This window comes from Hippoglossus stenolepis, chromosome 16 (genome assembly GCF_022539355.2).
Source record: "Hippoglossus stenolepis isolate QCI-W04-F060 chromosome 16, HSTE1.2, whole genome shotgun sequence".
Classification (NCBI taxonomy): Eukaryota; Metazoa; Chordata; class Actinopteri; order Pleuronectiformes; family Pleuronectidae; genus Hippoglossus; species Hippoglossus stenolepis.
In genome coordinates, this window is record NC_061498.1 from 2,888,432 (window position 1) to 2,906,456 (window position 18,025).

The 18,025-nt window shown below is 46.5% G+C and overlaps 1 protein-coding gene across 4 annotated transcripts in view; it reads right to left on the reverse strand.

Moving 5' to 3' along the window:
* The window catches only part of LOC118123159 (myosin-10), a 44,058-nt gene that overhangs the window by 1,404 nt on the left and 24,629 nt on the right, over window positions 1-18,025 (reverse strand). The window contains exons 5-42 of one of the 4 annotated variants that reach the window (XM_047343988.1): window positions 17,649-17,751; window positions 16,855-16,884; window positions 14,535-14,627; window positions 13,892-13,955; window positions 13,630-13,728; window positions 12,982-13,125; window positions 12,763-12,858; window positions 12,300-12,418; window positions 12,062-12,214; window positions 11,794-11,967; window positions 11,536-11,709; window positions 10,126-10,240; window positions 9,466-9,528; window positions 8,132-8,325; window positions 7,876-7,997; window positions 7,227-7,296; window positions 6,768-6,928; window positions 6,567-6,675; window positions 6,328-6,459; window positions 6,045-6,251; window positions 5,799-5,936; window positions 5,505-5,628; window positions 5,191-5,362; window positions 4,211-4,423; window positions 3,954-4,098; window positions 3,667-3,873; window positions 3,454-3,558; window positions 3,209-3,361; window positions 2,867-3,115; window positions 2,537-2,749; window positions 2,232-2,444; window positions 1,982-2,143; window positions 1,769-1,897; window positions 1,511-1,599; window positions 973-1,096; window positions 689-897; window positions 489-597; window positions 89-261 (exon numbers count right to left, since the gene is read on the reverse strand). In XM_047343988.1, the coding sequence (XP_047199944.1) occupies window positions 89-261; window positions 489-597; window positions 689-897; window positions 973-1,096; window positions 1,511-1,599; window positions 1,769-1,897; window positions 1,982-2,143; window positions 2,232-2,444; window positions 2,537-2,749; window positions 2,867-3,115; window positions 3,209-3,361; window positions 3,454-3,558; window positions 3,667-3,873; window positions 3,954-4,098; window positions 4,211-4,423; window positions 5,191-5,362; window positions 5,505-5,628; window positions 5,799-5,936; window positions 6,045-6,251; window positions 6,328-6,459; window positions 6,567-6,675; window positions 6,768-6,928; window positions 7,227-7,296; window positions 7,876-7,997; window positions 8,132-8,325; window positions 9,466-9,528; window positions 10,126-10,240; window positions 11,536-11,709; window positions 11,794-11,967; window positions 12,062-12,214; window positions 12,300-12,418; window positions 12,763-12,858; window positions 12,982-13,125; window positions 13,630-13,728; window positions 13,892-13,955; window positions 14,535-14,627; window positions 16,855-16,884; window positions 17,649-17,751 (5,349 nt within the window). Of the gene's footprint in view, window positions 1-88; window positions 262-488; window positions 598-688; window positions 898-972; window positions 1,097-1,510; window positions 1,600-1,768; window positions 1,898-1,981; window positions 2,144-2,231; window positions 2,445-2,536; window positions 2,750-2,866; window positions 3,116-3,208; window positions 3,362-3,453; window positions 3,559-3,666; window positions 3,874-3,953; window positions 4,099-4,210; window positions 4,424-5,190; window positions 5,363-5,504; window positions 5,629-5,798; window positions 5,937-6,044; window positions 6,252-6,327; window positions 6,460-6,566; window positions 6,676-6,767; window positions 6,929-7,226; window positions 7,297-7,875; window positions 7,998-8,131; window positions 8,326-9,465; window positions 9,529-10,125; window positions 10,241-11,535; window positions 11,710-11,793; window positions 11,968-12,061; window positions 12,215-12,299; window positions 12,419-12,762; window positions 12,859-12,981; window positions 13,126-13,629; window positions 13,729-13,891; window positions 13,956-14,534; window positions 14,628-16,854; window positions 16,888-17,648; window positions 17,752-18,025 lie in introns of all 4 variants that reach the window. The other 3 variants (XM_035180341.2, XM_047343990.1, XM_047343989.1) reach the window with 3 other exon arrangements.

The window sequence follows — 18,025 nt, forward strand, 5'->3', positions numbered from 1 at the left end:
GAGCGGGAGAGAATGAGGGTGTGAACACAGAAAAAGAAAAAAACCCTGATGTGCTAAAAATTGTAAATGTCAGCGGATGTTTTCGTACCTGAGGCGGTTCTTGAGTGTGTGGACCTCACGGCTCAGGCCCTCGCTGGCCTCGGTGGCGTCGTCCAGCTCTCTCTGCAGCTTCCTGCGCGAGGCGTTGGACCTCGTGGCCTCCTCCTCCGTCTCCTCCAGCTGACGCTTCAGCTGCTTCATACGGGAGTTCGCCTTCTCCACCTGCACACACACACACACAGACACACACACACGTAAGCATGTAATCAGAGAACAAGATGAGGTGTAACATGCACGTTGGAAACTGGCAGGAAAACATCAGAGATCTGGAGATAAAACTCAAAATCCAATGATAGAATATTTCTGTTAAAAGTCATGTGAGAACAGACGATGAACTTAAGGTAAAAAGCTAAAAACAACAGAGTCGATTTCAGCAGTGACGGACGTACTTGTTCTTTAAACTGGTCGGCATGGCGACGCTCGTCCTCCACCTGCATGCAGATCTCCTTCAGCTTCTTCTCAGTCCTCCTCACGATCTTGTTGGCGGCTGCTCGCTCCCTTCGATGGAGAGAGGTACCAGAAGAGTTCAGTGTTAAACTTACATCCGTCATTATTTTCATTTGTTCAGAGACGAGTGAACGTGTCTCACTTGGCCTCCTGCTCCAGCTGCTCCTCCAGCTGGGATATCTTGGCCTCCAGGGCGGTGATGGAGGCCTTGAACCGGTTCTTCACCGAACCCTCCAGCTCGCCCAGCTTGGCCCGGAGATCCTTGTTCTGACGCTCCAGCTGCTGACGAGCGTTCTCGCTCTTCTGGGATGTGCTGCGCTCCGCGCTCAACTCTGTGGTCAGGGTGTCCACCTGCGTAAAGGAGATGAGGAATCACGAGGCGTTCTCTAACTCTGCCAAACCCCTCAGTACCGTATTGCACCGTACCTGCATGGTTGTCTTTCTGAAGCGGTCGTTGAGCAGCTCCATGTTTCCCTGCTCCTCCTCCAGCTCCTCCTCCAGCTGAGCGATACGAGCATCCAGCCTCCTCTTCTCGTCCATCAGAGCCGACCTGACACACAGATCAGACGATGAGGTCAGAACGTGACTGTGATACTTTGATCCTAACACAGGAAGTAACATCACTACAGATCATTAGGTTTCAGAAGGTTCCTCTTGACTCCAGCTCAGGATGTGAACGTTCTTAAATTAATATTTGCCTGTTACAGGTTAAACTATGTCTGTAAACTGGGATATTCCTGGTTTAGCTACAGATAAACTACTTTCAGGCTGTGCTGCCATTTAAAATGATTTCTGCTGTATCTTACAACCTCCACACAAGGTTGATTCAATTTCCGGGAGTAGTATTAAATAATTGTAATACTAATAGATATCTACTATAGTTATACCCCCTCTCTGGTGCAGGTTGAAGGAATTCCTGTTGACAGATTCCATGTCGTGTTCGTGTTGGGTGAGTGTAACTTACTTTCCGGAGGTGCTGTTTGAAATCTCATCTTGCAGCTCATCTCGTTCCTGCTCTGCGTGGCGTCGGCCGCGCTCAGACGCCGCCAGATCCTGCACAGAAAGGTCAGAGGTGAACGACGACAGGGACCTTTCAGAAGTTTGAGTTATGAGAATATACGGTAAATATATCACCCATAAATCAACACAACCCATGTCAAACATATCAAATGTCCCAGTCTGGATCACAGACTGGTCTTTGAAGAGCAGCACCATCCTGTACCTCGTGCAGCTGCACAATCTCAGCCTCCAGACTTTTGAGTTTCTTCTCATTTTCCTTGGATAAAGCAAAGATATCATCTCTGGAAGCTCGGGCGTCTTCCAGCTCCCTCTGGTAGTCCTTCATCTGGGCCTGAGGGAGGAGTGGATGAAGAGGAATGAATGGAGAATATGTACGAAGCAATACGGATTCATACAGATCGTATCAAATCTGTACCTGTAACTTGCGCAGCTGTTTGATGGCTTCGTCTCGAGCCTTGTTGGCTCCTTCTATGTGACCCTCGATATCCTTCAAATCCATCTCCAGTTTCTTCTTGGCAGCGACAGCCAGAGCTCTCTGCTTCCTCTCATCCTCCAGCTCCGCCTCCATCTCCCGCACCTGGAAGGAGGAGCCAGTAAAAGTCTTTAGTGGGATGGGATTACATTTGTTAACATGTGGTTAATCAGGGTCAAGTGTTGCTCTGCACCTGCTTGACCAGGGCTCTCTTCTTCTCATCGTTCTGGTCGTCCCGGCCCTGGAGGTCCCTCTCGTACTGGGCCTTCATGGCCTGCATGTTGACCTCCAGACGCAGCTTGGCGTCCTCCGTGGCCTGGAGCTCGTCCTCCAGCTCCTCCAGCTGAGTCTTCATCTCCTCCAGCTGCTGCTCCAGAGTGCGCTTGGACTTCTCCAGCTCATGGACCTGAGGGGCAGGAGACAAACAAGGGGATGATTGATGAAACTACGACTCTATTGTCATGATAATATGTATTTGCTTGATCCTCTAACACTCACATTCTTCCCCACATCGTCCTTGGAGCTCATCAGATCCTCCATCTCAGCACGGAGCTGCTTGTTGACCCTCTCCAGCTCCTCCTTGGCCTCCAGTGCCTCGTCCAAAGCTCTGGTCATGGACAAAGCTTTGGTCTCCTTCTCTCGGGCCTCAGCTTCAGCGCGGTCCCGTTCTTCAGCGATGCGAGCTGAGATGCTCTTCTCCTCAGCCAGCAACTGTGGAGGACGATTACAAATTCAGAGCAGATCACAAATTGTAATTGTGCGAAAACTGTGTTTGGTATTTTGATGATTGACTAAGAAAAGTTAACAAAAGTAAAAATCCTTTCTCACCTGGTCAAACTTCTTCTGTTTCTTCTCCAAGCTGGAGACGATCTGTCTCTGGTGATCCAGATCGACAGTGAGATCATCCAGCTCCTGCTGCAGGCGAGTCTTTGTCTTCTCCATCTTTTCAAAGGCGATGGTCTTTTCCTCCAGGCGCTGACTGGACAGCTCATGGTCCTTCTGCAGCTTCTTCTTAGTTTCCTCCAGGCCCTCTATTGTTCCCACGTCGTCCTCCAGCTTCTTCTTACTCTCTGATAGCTACGCACAGAAGAAAAAACAAACATAATCCAGGATTAAAAACCAGCAACAAAAAGTTCTTTAAACATTGTCTGCTTGTACCACATGTCCCACCTGAGCCTGTAGCGTCAACGTCTGCTTCTCCAGATTCTTGCGAGCCTCCTCATCCTCCTCCTGCTGCTCCTGCACAGCGTTCTTCTCCTCCTCCAGCTGACGTATACGAGTGCTGAGGTTCAGTTTCTGACGGGTCTCCTCCTGGAGCAGCTCCTACAAGATAAATAACAATCGTCCAGTTAGTTGAACAGAAAGAATTGATAAAATCTGGCTAATGTTAAATGTTCAGAGAGGATGACGATCACCTGTGTGTCCTGCAGCTGACTCTCCAGTCCAGAGACGTCTTTGGTCATCTTGATCCCCTTCCTCTCTGAATCCTCCAGAATGGACGACACGTTGTCTAACTCCGTCTGTATCCAGAGGTACAAGCCAAGTTATCAGTGTGAGTTAAATATATATATATATATAAATATAAAATAACATAATATAAGTGCAAACTAAGGAAGATTAAATCTCACCTGCAGCTTGTGTGAGCGTTCAGCCAACTCTCCCTTGGCTCTCTCTCCCTCGGTGGCTCTGGCCATGAACTCCTGCAGCTGAGCCTCCAGCTTCTTCCTCTTGTGTTCGGACTCCGTCTTCGCCTGCTGCAGGCCCTTGACCTCGCTGACCAGCTCCTTGTTGGCAGTCTCCTGGCTCTGCTTGGTCTTCTCCAGGTTGGCCTTGAACTAGAAACAACCGACAGCAAACAGTGATGTCCCTTTCTCTTTGGTGGATTTGAAGATCTGCTAGTGGAAGGAGTCGTTACCCTCTTGGCCTGTTCCAGCTGCTCGGACAGCTCTTCCAAAGTCGAGCCGTGCCTCTGTCGCATCTCCTGGATCTGGGCCTCGTGGTTTTTGGTCTCCTCATCGATGGCCTTCTTCAGCTCGGCAACCTCCTGTTCACGTTTGGTCCTACAGAGAACAGAGACACGGAAAAGCCTTTTCTTTCCTGTTGCTTGTAGAAATACTGTCTGTGATGTAAATGTATAATTAGTGAGATTTAAAATGCCACACAGCACAGTACCTGAGCTCCTGCTGGGCAGCTGTTGTATCAAGGGTGTCTTCTAGCTCAGTTTTCAGGGCCTCCAGCTCCTCACTCAAGTCCCTCTTGAGTTTCTCCGCCTTGCTCCTCGCCTGTTTCTCCGACTCGAGGTCCTCCTGCAGCTCGGACAGCTGGGCCTGCTGCTCCCTCACCTGCTTCAGGGCGTTGTTCTTGTGGCTGACCTCGTCCTCAGTCCTGATAAACACGGAGAACATTGAAGATGCAATAATTTTGTTATTTTTAATCTGTGAGAATTAATGAACCACATAAATTCAAGAGTGAACCCTGCAGATGTGCAAAGTATCCACTAGGTGGCGGCAGACACATCGATAAAGCAGCTGATGCTTCCAGTCATTGACAAACACCTCACTACACATTCCACTGCAGTGACAATCAATGAATAAATACAGCATCATGTCACAAACGGAAACAACAGCCACAAGCTATTTTTACAAGATGATAAAATCACTGCTGTATATTTGTGTCTCTGTCAGTCCGATTGAAATGCTGCGTATAAATAGCGTGAATGTTTCACTGCAGCTCTGGAAGTTGTTGTGATGATTATTCTGCTCTGTCATGTCGCACTTACCTCAAAGTGATTCACATCACGAAGCAGCGTCTCAGTGACTCAAAATGAAAACCCATATTTAGTCAGTCATGTTGGAGAACTACGTTTTCACTTCTTACTTTGGAAGAGGTGATGTTATGTGTTTGTTTGTTTGTTATTTAGCAAGATTACACAAAAACTACTGGATGGATTCCTATGAAACCTGGTGGAAGGAAAGAACCCTTAAAATGTTGGCATATTTAGGGACCGATATTTATGAGAGTGTGCAGTTTGGCGTAGATCTAGTAAATTGAATATGGGGACTGCTGGGCCTTGGTGGAGGTATGAGCCTTCTCTCTAGTGCTGAGTAGTTTGTTTCCATTCTCTCCTGCGTGGTGGTCCCTGTATCTCCTACCTAGACTGCATCGTCTGCTGCTCGTCCTCCTTCTTGCCCAGTTGTGCCTTCAGCTCCTCTGTCTGAGTCTGAAGCTCGGATATCTGGTCCTGGAAGTCGGACGTCTCCCCATCCAGCTTCCTCTTCGCCTTCTCCAGCTCCTGACGGGTCTTCTCCTCCTTCTTCAGCCTCTCTGATTTGACGTGGATAAGACAAAGAGTTACTGGTTTAATAAAACTCAAAGAAAGATCTTCAATCATAGATGAATTATAAATATAAGTTAATTATGGCACTTTATTGATCTAAGCGCTCTGTATTTGACGTTAATCTTTTACCCTCTAGGTCGACCATCATCATCTCCTGCTTGTTCTTGATCTTGCTCAGGTTCTTGGCCTTCTCCTCCTCTTCAGCTAGCAGTGAGGTCATCTCATTGATTCGATCCTCCGTCAACTTCTTCTCCTACACCGGGGAGATAATGACACAGAGGAAAGTTGCAGCTAAGACTTTGCAGAAAAGCTCCTGAGGACCTGTGAGATCCTCCATCTCCTTGTAAAACCACCATTCACAATTCTCTCTTTCCATTCCAAACCCTGAGCCGTCTCCCTTCCGAGTCCTCTCTCCTCTCTCACCTTCTGAAACTTGGAGTTCTGGTCCTCCAGCAGCAAAATGTCTTCATCATATTTCTTCATCTTGGCCTCAGCCGTCACTTTCTCCAGCTGCAGCTTCTGTCTGGCGCCCTCCTCCTCATCCAACTGTTCTTCCAGGTCCTGAGCAAACACAATAAGCAAACAGATTTGTGTCATTTCAAATAGGAACCAACAGTAAAAAAGCATCTTAGTAACCAGTGCTTAGATGTTGCTTGAGTAATTTCACACCTGAATGTGGGACTGCATCTTCTTCTTCTCGCCCTGCATGCCCTGGGTCCTCTCCTCTTCTTCCTCCAGCCTGGACTCCAGGTCGTGGAGGATCTCCTCCAGCTCTTGCTTTTTGGACGCCAGACGAGCTCTCATCTCCTCGGCCTCTGCAAACAGCTCCGTCTCCGCCTGCAGCTGCTCCGCCAGGATGTTCTTCTCCTCTATTGTCTGCACATAAATAACGTTAGTGCCTTCAGCTAACCCCAATGGAGAAGCACTAAAGAATAAGGTTTCTATAACCGACCTGCTGGTGTTTCCTCTCCATCTCCACCAGCTCTCCCTCCACCTTGGTCTGCTTCTCCTTCACTTTGACCAGCTCCTCGTCCTTAGCCTGCATCTCCTCCTCCTGCCTGGTCACCTGCAGCAGAGGCTTCACCTGCATGTGCACATGATCAGAGAAGCTTCAGAGGACGACACACATCCTCGCGGCCGTGGCAGGTGGCCCGGGCAACAACATGTACACACACACACACGAGCACACACCTTGGTGAAGAGTCTCCACCACTGCCAGTGACGCAGCTTTAAGTAAGCGGCGCAGTTTCTTTGGAGAACTTTCAGAGCGCTGAGCTGCTGCTGCTTTTTAGCAAAAGCCCTGAGACGAGGAAAGGAAGAGACCAAAGTAAAATATATATAATCGATATGCAGAAATGACTCTGAGGGGGTGAGGAGCTCTCAAACACTTACTTTCGCGCCAGATATCCTCGGCAGACAGACTGGAAGTAAATGATGATGTCGGTGATCTTCAGGTCCCTCTCTTCCTCCAGATGAGCCAGGACTCCGGCCCGGAAGAAGATCTTACTCTGGCCGATACGGAACAAGTTGCTGTCCAGCTCCAGAGCTCGAATCTACAAAAGACAGAGAATAGATAACTTATTTAAAGTTATAAATCTTCTTCTCTACTGTAAACTCAGGCTGCACAACATTTACCCCTATGTCCCATCTATCAACAATTGAAATGAGGTGCGGGTCTGGATAATGATTTGGAAGTATTCAGTATAAAGATTAAGTCTTTTTAGGGTTTAATAATGATTCCTTGTTCCTTATTCAGACTCTATTTCCCAATGATAAACATATTGATACTCTCGTCCAACTTCCTTCTTAATAAAACAAAGATAAGTTAAGTGAAGTAAGTGAGATCCTTACCATTCTCTCGCAGGCCTGCTTTCCATCCATGAAGCCTTTGGGAATGGCGTTAGGAGTGAGGATCTCATACCTGGACGAACAGCAAAGACAGAAACAGTCACTATACCACACTATTGTAGCTCCAAAACTATAAAAGCTCTAGGTGACAAAGGGAATCTCTTGAAATATACAGAGAGACTTTAGAGAACGAATTTCACAAAGATGGAAGAACATCAGAAAGCAGCAGATCAGTCTTTTTTTAAACTGAGCTTTTGTATATTTGTGTTTTTTGTGTGTGTTCTGTGTTTAATCGTCTGTTTCCTGTTCTGTGCTCCTAGTTTCAGCTTTGCTCACCGTCGTTAGCCTACTTTTGGAGTTTTGGATCTTGAACTTTCCTTCCTGCCGTCCAGTGACTGTCTGCATATTTAATCAAACATTTTTTCTCTGCTGCACTTCCTGCTAAATCCATAATCTGCATTCGAGTCCTGCAAACGTTAAACCCTGAACAAAAAGTGTCCTGCTAGGCTCCTGAGAGCCAGTCTGCAAAAACAGGTATGTATGACAAGGCAATAAAATACTGTTATTTGATCAGATATACTGTCTGTACACTTGTGGTGTTTTATATAGAAGGAGTGAAGTTATATGCTTCAGGTTGAAGTTGGAACTTTACCTCTGTCTGAACTCCTGGAAGACGATGCGGTTGGGGAAGCCCTGTCTGCAGATGCGGATTCCCTCCAGCACACCGTTACACCTCAGCTGGTCCAGAACCAGGTGAGGGTCCAGTTTACCAGCCTGTGGGAGGAGGAGGAGGAGGAGGAGGAGGAAGTGGTCACTACATACACGTACAAATAAAAGCATCTCACCGATATCCAAATAATTCTTTACTCTACATAACACGTGATGATAGTGAGAATCTGGAGACTTACTCTTTTCTCGTGGTTGGGGATGATGCAGCGGACAAAGTTGGGGTTGGTGTTCCTCAGCGTGGCCATGAGCTTGGACAGCTGCTCCTTGTACAGCTGGCCCACCGTGCGGAACATGCCCTTCTTGGTCTTGTACGCGGCCCCGAACGCCGTCTCGTTCATTCCTGAGACCTGGTCCAGACCCACGATCCGGTCAACTGGGGCAGAGGGAAGAAACCAAGGGAAGAGGGAATTATATTAATGGAGGGGTCAATAATACGAGGATCCTCATGTGACTTTAGTCATGCTGGTTTTTACTGAAAGCCAATTAAATAAATGTTGATGTTTTAACTGAGCAGGTTTTGCTCTTTTCTGTGTTTGTGATAAAGCATGAAGACAGACAATGGAGTCACACCAGCTGGGACATGAACGAGCGACCTAAAGATTTAAAAATACAGAAACAAAGGAGGAACAATTCATTTGTGACCAGTTTGAACTGTCACTCTGCAAAGCTACGTGACTTATTTCACAAAAGCATTTAAATAAACCTAAAGTTTTCATTATCCTAGAACATTTAATTGCTGTTTACTTCAGTAACATAACAATTGCTTAAATCCAGGAAACAACCCTGAGGATAGTTTCTGTTAACGCCTTTGAATACCACAAGTTTAACAACACATTGTATTCCTGTTATTCAGGTCTCTATTCTCCACTCTTTCCGTGCATGTAGACGCCAGAACTATGTGATGATCCACTGATCCTTCCTCATATCTAATTCTTTCCACTTGCTGTCAGCTCCGACATGCTCTGGTTGAGCCTGTTGTAGAGTCACTGAGATATCTTTAACTGCATCAGTGGAGTCATCGGACTGATCACGGCATCATTCACCGTTCTTAGGTGCGGTGACACCTCCTCTGAGCATCGTGCATCACCAAATCAGGCCGATGCAAGATCACCCACATCACACCCCTTCTATATTCTTTATCTCTGTCCTACCTAACATGCTACCTTACAGCACCAGCAGGTCACTGGGTCTTCTGACCAGAGCTCACTGGTTGTCCCTCGAGAATTGCATTATATCTATTTTTGGCATTACTATGGAAAGAAAGGCTTTACCTGGGTGATTCTTTAAGCGACAGCTGTTTGAATAATTATAGAGGCAATGAGCCACGAGCATTGATGGCAAGGTTTTTAAAATACAGCAGTGGTGCAGCCATGCAAAGCCAGAGGGGACATTTTACAGGGGTGCACAGGGCAGCCGTGACAAGACGGGGGGGGGGGAACCACCGCGGGCTCCAGTGGAGACGATGAAGAGAAGCCAGTCGCCACATGAAGGTTTAAGTGTCACTATCGTTCACCTGGAGCTTCATGGAGCCCAGACACATTGTCATAGAAAGACGCTCTCTGAAACGTCTGAATGTCTACAGCAAGACAGACACAGGAAGAAGACAGGAGAGTGAGAGAGGAAGAGAACTCACATACACACACACACACACACACACACACACACACACACACACACACACACACACACACACACTCACACACACTGTACAGCCATCACTCATACGTCCACAGATTTATACAAGCATTGATTAGCTGTTAAAAAAAAAAGAGGACTGAAGAGTAAAGGTCAGTTTATCCACAGCAACACTTCAGAACGTGCATATTATTAAAACCTTATCATTTAAAGTTAGAGTAGAGGAAAAGACGAGTTCAGAAAGTTTGACATTTACACATTCCATTATGTATTATGGAAACATTAACATTATTAAAGCCACGGTTCTCCTCTGAATGAAATATTAATGGTGCTTATTCAGGATAAGCAATGAGTCCGTCACTGAGCTCAGAGAGGAGAGAGTCCAGCTCTGTGGTGAACCTCGCTTTACGTGGATGTTTTCACTGGTTACGTTTAATCCCACAGATGAGAAAACAGTAAAGCAAATTACTGTGGAAGAGGAAAGACGGATTTCTCCTTAAAATGTCCTGAACAGGAAGCAGATTGCAAAGAGACTCACCGTCTTTCCAGAGCTCGGCCACAAACTTGTCGGTCGACTGGTGCAGCAGCGTGGCCACGTTGTCGTTGAGGGGATCCATGTTCTTCATGAGCCACTCATCCGCCTTGTAGTCCACCTGAGGGAAAACAGCAAGTCCTCAGTGTTGTCTTAGCATTTGTGCAATAAAACATTATCACAACAAATGTCAAATTATGAAAATACGGGAGAACAACCTGAAAACATAACGAATCCAGACACGTTTTGTCGCAGACACATAAAGAACCAAACAACTCAGACTTTATTAATGGACTTAAAACGCTTTTAAAATGCACTTTTGGAGGATGAGCGTTCAGTCTCCGGTCTGTTGCTCCACCTGTCTGTAACAGTCTGTGTCACATGTCTTAACTGACAGTCTCGTGTTTCCAAATACCACTCGGCCGTTGTTTTAGCACCAGATGTGACTCTACAGTCGAACAACCACACAAACGGAATCCTGAACCCTGTTGGTTTCTTTGGACGAAAGACGTGTTATTTGTGCATTAAACTGGACTGGCAGCACGGTCGGGTCTCTCCGGACCACAGTGCGTTGATGGGATTAGTGTGTGTAACACGATGATAATTTTGACGTGCGTGTGTTTTTTCAAACGTCCGACCGCACGATGAAGAGTGTTGGATTAGAGCAGAACATAACAAGTAATTGTCACGGCCGGCAAACCTGAGCTGAGGAATGTGAGATCTCCATATGGATTTCATCAGAGTCCGGGGGAAAGCAAACTCACTGTGTTTGTACTTATTCTCCTCTTCTCATGTCATGCAGGATTTATTTGATGAGGTTCAATTTGAATCTTGGCTGCAGGAGTGAATACTGGATGCTTAATATTTGGCTGAGTCTGTGGTTTTCACCTGTTTGCCACGACAGGGCTCAGGTCCTGGACTGATATTTATCCGCGGCTGGCTGATTCTCATACACAGCGTACATGTGCACCAGAGGAAACTGAGACAGGTAAATCTAAATAAACTCTCCCTCAATGGGGCTGTATCAGATTTTCAGCTACGATTGACGAGCGTCTTCCCTGGAATGTAGTAAAGTATCGTTTTCTCCTCGCAGATGGCCGACCGCCACAGAGAAGGTGAGAGTTGAAAACCTCCCGTTATGTAACCACCAGGCACCAAACTCCATCTCACACCGATGTGAACCAGATGTGTTTCCTGCAGGAGCCGAACGACAACTGTTCTATTGTTTTCAGGCAATGACCTGGTTAACTGGGCTTTTTGGGAGGAGATAAGTCTGTGTCTACGAGAGAGAGTCTACAAAACATCCCAGAAATAGAGTTGTTACATAAGGAAAAACACAGAAAATCGATAAATCTGAGGCTATAAAGCAGATATGAATGAAGGTCTTTTATATTTAGAGCTCTAAAGAGTACGTACCTTCCCCGCGTAGTGAATGACGCAGAAGTCCGCTTTGTCCTTGAGCTGCCGCGGCCTCTGGAACTTGGTGTGCGTGCCCTGCTCCTGCAGCACCTTGTCAATAAAGGTCTTGTCGGTGGCCTTGGGAAACCAGCACTCCTCATCCAGCAGGGCGAGGATACCAGGGGGGTTGTTCTGAGGACACACATTCAGTTCAGTACAAACATTCGTAAGCCGACACACACACAGACACACACAGACAGGCAGAGAAACACTGACCGGCCTCTCGATGAGGTCGATGCAGGGCTGCAGGTCGAGGCCGAAGTCGATGAAGCTCCACTCGATGCCCTCCCTCTGGTACTCCTCCTGCTCCAGGATGAACATGGTGTGGTTGAAGAGCTGCTGCAGCTTCTCGTTGGTGTAGTTGATGCAGAGCTGCTCGAACGAGTTCAGCTGGAGCAGAAGGGAAGATATTTCGTTATGGTGACATGTCTGTAATCCAGGACGACTGGTGGTTTGTGGAAATGAAATTGTTTTGTTGAAGCACCTCAAAGATCTCGAAGCCCGCTATGTCCAGGATGCCAATGAAGGACGCCCCCTGGCGCTTGGTCCTGTCCAGGGCCTTGTTGATGCGGTGAACCAGCCATCGGAACAGCCGCTCGTACGTCGCCTTGGCCAGGGCCTCAATAGCAAAGTCCGCCTGAAGAAAACAACACAGACGTACATTTTTTGCGAACATGAAATGATGATGTGTCCGTTGTTCGTAGAGCTCGGCGGCGCCTTACCTGCTCTTTGGTCTGGGCCTTCTGCACATAGTCTCGTCCCACTTTGATCCTCGGGGTGAGGATCGCTCTGGTGAACTCCATGATGTTCATTCCAAGGAGGTGGCAGAGCTTCTGTGCGGCTGGAGGAGTGAGGGAGCAGGAAGCAAGTTCATGACTGTATTATTAATAGATATTCACGGACATAGGATCTATGAGTATACAGGAGGTTCCTTTAAGTGACGACTAGTTTACACGAGGCCCAAGACAGCAGCCTTGAGAAAACTGACATGATCATATATTTAATCTCATCTTCTTCTCTTATAAACTGAACGGTATGTGTCGACAGTGAAGTCCAGACTGCAGGAACATCTGATGGTGCTGACATGATCCAGACATCACAAACATTCCTTCACCAGGAGACACACATTTATCTTCAGGTGTGTGTGTGTGTGTGCTGCATTTGGACCGGACGTCGGATGTGTACCTGTGTTCTCGGGCATCGAGGCCTGATCGGTGTTTCTCTCCTTTTTAAAGATAATGTTGCCAAACTGCAGCACCGCAGAGACCACCTTCAACATACCTGCCAGGGAGGAGATCACAGGTTATTCATCCCCGGGGGGGGGAAGCAGGTAATGGCAGGGTAATAGAGGAAAGGAATCCACGGAGAGTGACGAATGAATGTACATCTGGAACTGCTACTCACAGACAATCTCTTCGTGGTTGAAGCTCATGATGTGCATGGCGTCCATGGTCTCCTGGAAGTTGTCCTTGTCCTGTTGACCGGGGATGGGAATGTTACCGTTTGACAGGAAACGGTAGTCGTTGAAGCCTTCGAGGAGCAGGTCCGCTGGAGGAGGAGAGGAAACCAAGATGTTCAATTAGTGAAACTACGAATTTGATCAGTACTGTTACTTTATGTTCTCCTCTGCGTTTGTTGGTCTGTCTGTTTGCAGGATTACTCAAAAACCACTGAAAGGAATACCACAACATTTGGTGGGAAGAAGAAGCGATAACATTTTGGTGCGGATCCAGATCAGTAATTTGTAATTTTTATCTATATCCTCTTTTCCTCTAGTTCTTTGTTTTATGTTTTTCTGGTGAATATACTGTGCTGCCTCAAAAGTACAATAAGATCACGTGACCCTTTAAGTCCAATAGTTCATCGGAGAAACATTCCGTCCAATTCATCGTCTGTGAAACTACGCAACGAGCTCAATTAAAAGTTAACGAGAGACACAGACTTGTTTCACCGGTGCTAATTCAAACCAGACTTAGTTCTGTTCCGAGCCCGAAGCAAACATGAAACCTCGCTGTCCTCGCTCTCATTGTTCTGTTTATGTGAGACACTCACTGCGAAGATGCTCCCCAGCTCCTGCCAGTAGGCGGTAGAAGATGTGAAAGGTCCTCTCATCTTTGGCCTGTCTGATGGCCCTCGACTTCTCCAGAAGGTCTGAGAGCAAAAGGTTAAGGGTTCTTCACCGCGAAACCACGACATTAAAATCAAGCAACAAGAATATCACTGCGGTATTTTTTGTTATATTTCTGCTGTGTTGGCCGAAATTGAGCCAAATCTCATAAAGCAAACAATTCATGAGTCACAGTGAGGAGGATACAAGTTTCAATATTGGCTCCGACAATGTAGCCTGTGACGTCGAAGTTGACTCTGATGAACTTCCCCTGCAAAGAAAAACAAAAGATGCAAACTTTATGTAAAAGAAATCAGCCGTTGAGCTTATTGAAAAAAAAAACACACGCCTATGATGTGTGTGGTTTCGTGGCAGATGACAGAAAGGCGCTGAAGAATAACATGTCTATATTAGGAAAAGCAAGGTTAACGGGGTCAGGGAGAATGTCAGGCACGTCTGTGGTTTCCTGACACTCAGACGTGTGTTTGTGTGTTTTTGTGTGTATGTGTGTGGTGTGTGTGTGTGTGCGTGTGCGTGTGAATGTGTCTTCACAGCTTCTCATGTGCGCCAGCCGATGATTCATGAGGATGGAGCACCACGGCCACTGTGGTTATTCTTGGCCGCATTATTTACTTAGTCACAGCATAAACATTTTTAAGCGCTTACACTCAGAATTTGCTGTGATTTCTTTGACTCGTCACGACATGACAAAAATATGTTTATTTGACTTTCTGGAGACAAATTTCACTGTTCATATTTGTGCAGTGATATTTAATGTGGATTCGATCTGAACTTGTATTTTGAATCGAGGAGGAGGATGATTCTTTAAACAGGAGCCGTAAAAACTCACGAAGCGAGACGAGTTGTCGTTCTTCACCGTCTTGGCGTTGCCGAACGACTCGAGGATGGGGTTGGCTTGCAGGAGCTGGCGTTCCAACTCGCCCTGTGAGGAAAGACAGACGGGTCAGAATCCAACAAGCTGTCCAACATATCAAATACCTCTCCCCCACGCGTCAGATCTTTTTCCCCCCCTTCACTATCTATCACTATTTTTCTGTCTTTGCAACAGAGCAGGAAAATGTCAACATGCTAAACCGATATTTCAGACACTGAGCAAATTATCATGGCTCCGTTGGCTTCACTTTAGTCAACGGCAGCACGATGTGATTTCTGCCGAGGGAGCTCGACAAGTTTCAGGGGCAAAGACAAACCGAACCGCGTGACGTCGTCCTGTGTGAGTGTGTTCCAGCACAGGCCCACGAGCGAGCGGTCAGCTTGGGTGGATGAGTGAGAGCATTCTTCCGGCCCTGCACATTCCTATCGCGTGATGATAGACGCTGCCAATTCAAAGACTTCACCACCGGGATGGTTATTCAGATGATGGCTTCCTCCCAGATCTCAAAAAACCTGGCTTAATAGGCAGTTGGGACATTCCCTATGGCCCCTGAAACCGCTAATTCCCCCTTCACATGACAATCTCGTCTCTCTCCGGAGGACGGACGGGGACAGAAATAGCCCCTTACTCGTCGAGTAACACCAGCCACACTGAACTGAGTCCAAGATGTTCATCTGGACTGTCCAGGGGGAGCAGAGTAGGTTTCACCTGAGCTCCGACTCGCTGCCAGAAATACCTAAAGCCTGACTTACATGTGCCGTTACACAGAAAGACAGGGAAAAAGAAACTGAGAGGAAAAGAGACGATACTTAATGTTTGTCCCGTGTGAGAGCAACAACTCAACCCACTGGTACGAGAAGGAAACGACGTCCCTCTGACAACGGCCACTGAACTCTGCTGGAGCTCGAAAATAAAATCTCTGTCCAGATGTGGAACTAAGCACCTTTGTATAAGCAGCAGTTCAAGGTTCGAGTGCCTGTCTGCTCTGTGTTTTACGACCAAAATGAAGCTCCAGTAAAACCCATGTGTTTTACCCACTGTATCCTCCCCCACATTTCCCCCCCCCAAATCTCTCAGCTCCTGACTGACATGGACCAACACGGGAGCCAGTGCACACATACCTGCATAACTACATGATTAAAAAGGCTTTCTATCTTTCTTCCTGACAGGAATATGAAAGTCTGGTCTGCTTTTCCTCCTCTTCAACTACTTCATTCCCCCTTAAACCCCCTTTCCAATCTTCCCGGGGTTTTACATTCCTCTGGCCTGTGCCCAGAGGCAGTCGTAATGCAACACAGAGGGAACGCAGCATTAAGGAGGTCAGCGCGGATGGCGTTCTCCGGCCCGGGAGCACCGAGGCGCCGACTTACAGCCTCTAACTCACGGCTACTGAAACACATCATATTAGACGGGCATTAACCCAGACTGTGTGTGTGCTCAAAGGTTACGGGACTCCCTCTGATTCCATAGTTATTAGATTTCACAGGGGACATAGAAACATCAGGTATTGCTTTAGGGGAGAAAGAAGAAAAAAAAAAGCAGCCACCAGATAAATCAAGTTGAAAAGAGGTGAGCCAGAAAATGTCAAGTTTTCGCTGGGGATGAGTTTGAAGCGAATTCAGTAGTTTGTCAGCAGAGTTTCATTCGTGTTACTTCTGGGTCTAAAACATCACGGATTGAAATCTGACGTTAGGCCGTAACATCTGCAGAGAAATCCTCTGCGTCTGATTACTGTCTCGGCTACAAAAGCCACATATGAATCAAAAGCACATTTGGTTACTGGGGTAATAATTCCACAGCCGAAGCCATAGAATGAGCCGAAGCTACACATGAACTATTAAAGTATTACTCTAAATGCTTAAAACTACACACATGCATGTAGAGAACATCACGGATGGAAAACATGCATTAAATATATGAAACATTTGATCAAGTTCTACCATCTTTCATTAACTTTGACGCCTACGTTTGCAGTATTTCACTTCGTCTAAAAGGTAAAGACGAAGCTTGAGGAGAGAGGATTGGTTTGGCTGTGGCCTGACTTGTATTTGACTGACTCATCTCAAATTGTATTATCATCAGCCTTCTGGTTAAAGTGAAGATTCACCAGGCTTCACACAATCACCTGAGAAGACTGAGCCGGCACAAACAAATACCTCAAAAAGAAAGAAGCTTAGATTCACAATCGAGAGAGAGGACATGCACGTACACACAAACACCAACAAGAACCACACAATCTTTTTGTTGTTGTAAAAAAAGTGGGAGATACACTTGCCTGTAGCTTGAATGCTTTGGGAGATTCGGGCTGCTGGTTATGGATAAACAAATGCAAGTGTTAAAATCCTGAGGGCGCTCGTGTCAGACACAAGCCACAGGAAACAGAGACACCAGTACAGTTACAGTGAGTCCAGTTCAGCGGCTGCACGCTCGCAGGGAGGCACAGGACGACATGAGGCAGGAGCAGAGTTAACTTCTATTAACTGTACTTTAATACATGACACAATCATTAAAGGGACAGTTTGACATTTTGGGGGAAAACACTTGGTTTTTACTTTCTGGCAGAAAGTTAGATGAGAAGGTCGATGTGTGCACGTTAAACATGAAGCTACAGCCAGCAGCTGCTTAGCTTAGCATAAAGACCGGGGACATACGGGGACACAGCTGGACTAGCTAATTATTAAACACTTCATATTGTGTTTGTTTAAAAGGAGCCAAACCTAGATTAGAAATAATCAGTCATCAGTCTGAGACAGAGAGAGATCGTTTCCTGTCTTTGCGCCGACCGTATAGATCTATAACATTTAATGGTCAGACGAGAGAGTGCAACCAGTTCTCTGCCAGAAAGTGAATAAACTATTAATTTATATCAGAATTATGATGTACAAGAGGAGAGGAGAGGAGAGGAGAGGAGAGGAGAGGAGAGGAGAGGAGGGGAGAGGAGAGGGGAGGAGATGAGAGGAGAGGAGAGGAGAGGAGAGGAGAGGAGAGGAGAGGAGAGGAGAGGAGAGGAGAGGAGAGGAGAGGAGAGGAGAGGAGAGGAGGTTGGGAAGGGAAAATATGGTCTCTCACAGGAATGTTGTGGTCTTTGCGTCCTTTGTGTGAGGAGGCAACGTGGGCCAGGTACTGGATAACCTTCTTCGTGTTCTCCGTCTTGCCAGCGCCTGATTCACCTCTGAGAACCAAGGAGATAAACAGAGTGGATTCACACATACACAGACAAATAGAGTGAGAGTGAATGAAGGAGGAGTGAGAGAAAAGAAACACATCATTACGAGCATAGTAATTACAACAGCCTTTTTTTTGCAATCTTGAATTACCAACTTTTACTTGTTTGTGTGTGGGTGCGTATTTCAAATGTGCATTATCGATTTATTTTGGGGCCCTGTCAAAGAAACATTTTTGTAAGAGACCATAAAGTAAATATTATTATCATTATTCATTGTGAC